The 7,119-nt window shown below is 37.0% G+C and overlaps 1 protein-coding gene across 1 annotated transcript in view; it reads right to left on the reverse strand.

Moving 5' to 3' along the window:
• Positions 1 to 365: 365 nt before the first annotated feature.
• LOC101854762 (septin-2) overlaps positions 366 to 7,119 on the reverse strand; it is a gene marked incomplete at its 5' end in the record, with an annotated part of 30,190 nt that continues 23,436 nt past the window's right edge. Inside the window, 3 exon segments of the mRNA XM_013089516.1 lie at positions 366 to 3,489; positions 4,717 to 4,856; positions 5,626 to 5,713. Coding sequence (XP_012944970.1) covers positions 4,755 to 4,856; positions 5,626 to 5,713 — 190 coding nt within the window.

The raw sequence follows: 7,119 nt of genomic DNA on the forward strand, positions 1-7,119 counted from the left end.
CAGGGAACCGACGTTGTGTCCTTGGGGAAGACACTTTACACGAATTTTCCTCACTTCACCCAGGTGGGAATGGGTACCCGGCTATAGACAGCGAAAGATCTTGTCAGTTTGTTAGTGTTTGAGCGTTTAATCAGCTGCTTGCACTGTATGCTTCCCGGGAAGCTGAGAATGTTTCGGAGTGTTCTATGGTCTGCTAAGGTAATAATAGAGTGTAAAGCGCATAGAGCCTGCTGTTGAGCAGGGATATGCGCTATACAAATGCTATTTATAATTTTATTATTACATATTTCTCTCACTGGCTTCAACATGATTTAAAGCAACAAACACATCGACATTCTGATATAATACCAGCCTCCAACGGGATGTTTCATTATGTGTGCAAGGAGATTTATTTCTTTTAACATTGAATACTGAACGCAATGAGCAGACAAATTACGTTGTAACATATAAAATATTTTCAAAATGGCTGTAAAAATTACGAAAAAAGAAATGAACTGAGCAAAGAAACAACAGACAGTGAAAAAATGTCATCCAAATTTTTTTTACAACAAATTTTCAGAAAAGAAAAAAAAATAACAGGCATGACAGCATAAAAAAATCACAAAAACAGAATTTGATTGAAGCAGGCACATGAATTTTAAAAAACAAACTATGGTGAACACTCTCGATGGATGTATATAACGGTGGATATATTTTGGCATCGGTCCCAAAAATTAAATAAAAAAAGAAAATTGAATACACGTCTCTTTCATTTTCTAACTCCAACTTTTTAATTCTGAAATCGACCCCACAGTTACTATAGCAACAGGAAGACTTTGTTCCAAAAACTCATTATATTTCACATTGACAAAACTATCGCTTATTTATAGCAAGGCAGTGTTTGAAATTGTTTTGTACTCAGTTACGTGTGTTGTCAGCACAAACACTAAGAAAAAATCTGCAACAGGAGCAGTAATTTTTTGCTGTTCTTCGTTTCCATCACAAAATACAGCTTTTATTCTTCCGTATGACAAGCAAATAATTACAGACTTAATAAACGAAGAAGGGTTTTGAATTGGGATAAAATATTTCTTGGTTGAGCAAAATGTTGCTTTTAATGTCGCGTTAACTCCTCATTTGAGCAAACTCTGCAAAATATGATGGGGGAACTCAAATATATGTCTGCGATTACAAAGCAGAAATGAGCACATGGTTTTGCCAAAAATGTGTTGGCGTGGAAAAAATTTGTTCACTGCGAATTCAACAACGATGTAGCAGGTTTGTTTCCCTTAATAAAGAGCTTTAAAAAAAAGCAGGATGAATTTGGTCGAATAAAAATAATAGCTATAAATAGACCTAGGGCTGGCTCAATATGATAAGCGCACATAAAACTGTTTTTTCCTCACACTGTGGAGCTAGTCCGGGACTATACTGCTTGAACTGGAAGACAAGTCAACAAAGACTGGTGTGCATAACGAACTTTCACCTCTGACTTGGATTCAACAAGACTAAAGAGGTCAGATATAATATACTCTCTAAATGTCGTTTATATCTTGTATTTACAAACAAAATTTTGTCCAGCAGACGAAGCAGTAAACTGTTCTGCAAAATTCAACCTGCCTTGTGATTTTTTTTATTTCAATGAAGATGCACGACACTGCCCAAACATTTTATACACTAAAAAATTTGTTAAGAAAGACTTAACGCGACAGAGGCAAACAAAAAGTTGCCTTCTTCACACACCTAAGTGTTCCACTGTCCTATGCAATCCTTTCATTTCAATACAAGTGACGAGATTGGTCACAAAAAGAAAATAACTTACAAAATCTGGAAAGGGGGGAAACGGGGGAACAATGAAGACATAGAAAAAGACCAAAACAGACATAATAAATCACTAATTTGAAAAAATCCTCGAGGGAGAACCACACAAACGCAGAAAAAAAATCAACGCCTGTGTAATTAAATGACAATATTCTTCCACTCAAAACCTGTACATGACTGCAAACTCATCAATCTCCCTTCATACCACGGATGAAATTAGTCTCCCCTAAAGTTCTGACTTAAAAACTCATCAGTTTATACTTCTCCATCTCAACACAAACATGGAGAATATTGGCACACACAACCACACATACACATATTATTTATATAAACATTAGTATAAACGAATGGGCACACAGTCACAAACTCATTAATCAGCATAATATTCATGTCCTTCACACCCCTCCCCCTTACCCCCCAGCAGTAAACCAAGATGTGTAAACACACTGTTAGACATAATGGAATCTAAGTTAACCGAAAATCCCCAAACATCCATTCGCAGTTACACGTCAACATCCATAAATAACTCACCTCGTCTCGGTAAACAGAGGCATGTGGGGGAGCAGTAGTAATCTCATCAACTCATCACACCAACCACATCAGACCAAAAAAGCGTGTTGTAAAGTCTTCCACTTGAAATTATAGTACTTTACAATTAAAACCAGGAACCTCATTACATAGAGGTGCGTGGTCAAATCTTGAACTTAACCGACGCTTTCACTCAGTCATCAGTCGGACAATCCATCAGGAGGCTTCAGCTGAATCTAGTAATTAGACTACCTTTATACAAATCTTCCACAGCCTGCCACTCATACCTCAACTGCTTTATAAACAACAACAACAACAATCTTTCTTCCCTTGGTCAATAAAACTCTCTAAAAACTCTCGGCAACCAGCATGACTATCAAGAGCATCATGGTGTACTCAACAGCTTTCTTTGTTCTTGGCTTTTCTACACATTCAGCAAAAAACTGTAGGGTTATAGGTTTAATGCTTCTTTCATCAACACTGTTTGGCTATTAAGCCCTCTGATCTCGGAATTCAGCGTCTATCTCTAATAGGATTGAGCTAATTGGGTGGAGAGCCTTAAAAACAACCCAACAAAAACCAAATTCGGAACGTCCCGTTGAAGGTTCACAACAGGGTCATCTGACCTGTAGTCCAGTATGATATCAACTGAGCTAACAGTGTTCCCCCGCATTAAGCATGCACAAATTCAGATAGACTCCCACAAAGGACCATTCAACAGCAAGCAATTACATAGGGTCCAAGAGTTGCCACCAACACAGATTCTCAAACAATCGTAGAAATCAGCCTCTTTCATACTCCAGCAACAGAACTATAGTATTAAATCTATGCTCTTTATTATCATCCACTGCCCATTATCATAACCAAATGTAAAAATGCCAGGATCAAACAAACAAACAACCAAACAAAGGAAAAAATTATCCTTTCGTTCTCACTCTTCATTCAAACAGCGTTTATTTTCCTCTTTATTTTAAACACCCTACATGGACACAATGTGCTGCATACTTACAGACAAAAACACACTACACAGATACAGACACACACTGCAGATATTTGTTTGTCACGCTGGTACAACCATGAGCCTTTCAGTATAAAAGAAAAAACTGTCATAAAATTCCCTTGTCGCTTGATTCATCTCTCCTGGCCTCATTCATTCTGGTCCTGGTGAATAAAATGTTTTGTTTTAGTGAGAGATTTACAGCACTTGAAACATAGTAAGGTCATAAAAGTGCCGAAAATTACAGGTGTTACAAGAGAAACAAACACCAAAACAAAACAAATAAAAAACAAAAAAAAGAACGAGTAGAGATAAGAACGGTAGGTATTTAATAGGAAAGAAGGAGCAACCAGAGCACCTGCCAGCGACCCGTGAATAAAGTTTGTACCATAACGAAAGTAAGGGGACAATTTAACACCAAGAAAACGTTACACTGAACACTAAGACTATATGTTACTTAGCACTGCTATTGTCATCTATTATATTTGTGAAAGATCGTCACTTTGGCCGCCAAAAACTTCCGAACAACTAAACTTTAAAAGTTGACAAAATTAAAGGTGGTTCAGAATCATTTCAAGGGTCCACAGTTTCATTGAGGAGCCTGAAGTCACTGTAGTTTAATTTTCAATTTTTCATTAGTTTCGTTTAGATCTAATCTTGGGAAACTCCGTCTTCTAAGACGTCATTGTAGACAAAGGAGGTTTCCGTTCACTAGCCGTGCGCACTGATTCTACACCTTTGAAATTCTGGAGTGTACAACCATGAACGCGGAATAGAGAATTAATCTAAACATCTATTATATATTCGGCAACTTGGAAACACATATGTCACTTTTCTCTCAAGATTTATTGCTCCATTCCAGTAGAGCGTAAATATAGTAGGCCAATGACTTTCAGTTGAAGTAAATGCATTGATTATTCCTTTCATCGAAAGGGGGCCCAGCTAGTTATGTTATATAATTTGCAGTAATGTTGATGGGTTTGTCTGAGTAGCGAAAGTACATGAGGCTGTAAACAACAAGGGAAATGATCAATGATATACTAACACACACTAGTTTTTCAATTAATTGTTTCCCTTGGACAACCTCGTTCGGCGCCAATGGAATGCTCTTTCTGATGTGCATTTTGTGGTGGGGGAGATGTGTAATGGCAGTAATTTTCAGAGACAGACAGACAAACATACACACAGAAAAGTGTGGAGAGAGAGAGAGAGAGAGAGAGAGAGAGAGAGAGAGAGAGAGAAGGGGGAGAGAAGACAGACAGACAGACAGACAGACAGACAGACAGACAGACAGACAGACAGACAGACAGACAGACAGACAGACAGACAGACAGACAGACAGACAGAGAAAAAAAGAAAGAAAGAAAGAGAGGGAGGGGATCTCAACCCACCACAAGTAGAGTGTCCACTCAGTGGTCAGTCGGGAGTGCTAGACGTCCTGAGACTTGAGCTCTCCGTTCTGAATGTGCTGCGGCTTCTTGGACTCAATCTCCGCCTGCATACGGGCCAGGCGCTCCTGCATGCGCCGCAACTGTAGGGGGGAAAACAACGCACAACGCAAAGTCAGTATAGTTTTAGAGAGAGTTTTACGGCACTTGCAACACAATAAGGTCCGCAGAATAGATGTGTTACAAGAGAGTAACATACACAAAAAAGGAGGAGAGACAAGGACGATAGATGTTTGACGGGAAAGAAGGAGAAAACCACATCAGAGCACCCGCCAACCACCCACACACAAAGTCAGTAATAATAATAATAATAATAATAATAAAAATAATAATTATGACAATAATACAAATAATGATAATAGTAATGATTAAAATCCTCTACCCACACGCAGAATTGGACAAGTAAACTCCTCCGAACCCTTCACACACAATTATGAACTGCATTCCGCAGAAATTTGAAAAACCAACAAACCAACTGTGTAACTGTGAATAATAATAATAAGGCATTTAACTCCAATCTTGAAAAAACATTTTTATAAGTTTTTGGTTTTTTTAATGGGGTCATCCATTTTTGGTGAGTATGTTTTCAAAAGATTTTTTCTCATGAACTGTTTTCCCACCGAAGGAATTACATAACAGCGAATAAAAAGGCGGGGATCATCATGGAAACAGCTAGAAAAGGATGCACAGGACAGGCTTCGCTGGAGAAATGTTTTTGATGGCACATGCTCCACTGGGAGTTAAAAAGAGCAAGAGAGAATAGTAGGGCATAAATAACTGAATAATAATGTTTTTTATAATCCTGAAAGGGGAATAAAAATTCTGTTCTCTTGTTGTCCTTTTTTCCCTCACCTCTTCCTCTTTCTGCCTGAGCTCTCTCTCCTTATCCGACATGTCTCCGCCTCCATTCTCCATCCTGGGTGGGGGCACGGCAGGTTTCCTGGAAGTTAGAGGGACAAAAAAACAGGTCAGAGGTCAGAGGTCAGAGGTCAACACAGCTCTACTAAAAACAAAGGGCTAAGGTCAACAAAGCTCTTGTAATACATCACACAGTTGGCAATTCGCTCCTCATGTTCACGAGTAAAATCTTATCTCAGCAATAGTAATAGTAATCATTGATCATGATAATAATAATAACAACAATAATAATCGTATTAATAATAATAATAAAAATACTATTAATAATAATAACAATAATAATGATGATGATGATGATGATATCAATCACAACAGGAACAACATTGATGACAGTATTATAAATACTTTTTTTTTTTTAAATACAAGATAAATCAATAATAATTATAACACAAAAAAACGAAATTATAAAAATAATGATAATAATAATAATAACAACAACAATATGAACAGCGATGACAACGACAATGAAAAAAAGGCTCATTGAGCCAGTAAAGCTACCAAACAACAAGAGGGAATCTAAAGCCCACCTTTGAGCAGAGCGCAAAACTAAACACACAGTCTTAGATAAATAATAAAATATAAAACATAAAAGGTAAACAGAACAAAAGTAAAGCATAAAAACAACTGAATGCACAACTTAAAACTTGACTACCAAGGACTAAGGGAATTAATAATACGCCTAAAAATAGTAAGACTCTTCTTTTTATCTTATTTGATTTTAAAAAATGTAAAAGTATTTGGCCTACATATGGGGAAATATTTATTTATAAATTGGGGAAATATTAATTTATAAATACTTTAACTTTTTAAAAATGTTATATTTTTATCTATTTATTCATTTTTCAATTGCATTTGGAGGAGGAAGGGGGGATGAAGTGTATCGATAATTGATTTTAGGCACGCCATTCACGTCCACAAATTCATCTATGTAAAGCATCTGCATGTATCACGATCTATGGCTTACACAATAACACAACAGAACTATTCGTTTTACGAATTATGGTTGAAATATCAAATGGGAGACTTAAACTGCAAAAATGAAAGACAAAAAGCTGAAAGTCGAGAAATGTATTGGTGGATACTGTCAAATCACTTAGGAATTACAACACAGGCAACATGGCGAAAAATAGCCTTGACGAGACAACAGAATGATATCAAGAGGAGCTGTGCCAGGTTAGGAACCCTAAGAGAGCTGTGGTTGTAGGGGTTGATCAATAAGGTGGGTCCACACTGGTTGTTACAATATATACAAAATTATAACAGTACTGTTTGTTAGCCTAAAAAATTGTATCTGCCCTCGACGCTTAAAGGCAACAGAGGATGAAGAAGTAAAGTAAAGTAAGTATGTTAACCATACACTCCCACATAAAAATATATATAAATAAGCACACACAATCACATTACCACTTGAATGCACATGTGCGCTCG

Source organism: Aplysia californica, unplaced genomic scaffold (genome assembly GCF_000002075.1).
Source record: "Aplysia californica isolate F4 #8 unplaced genomic scaffold, AplCal3.0 scaffold00969, whole genome shotgun sequence".
Lineage (NCBI taxonomy): Eukaryota > Metazoa > Mollusca > Gastropoda > Aplysiida > Aplysiidae > Aplysia > Aplysia californica.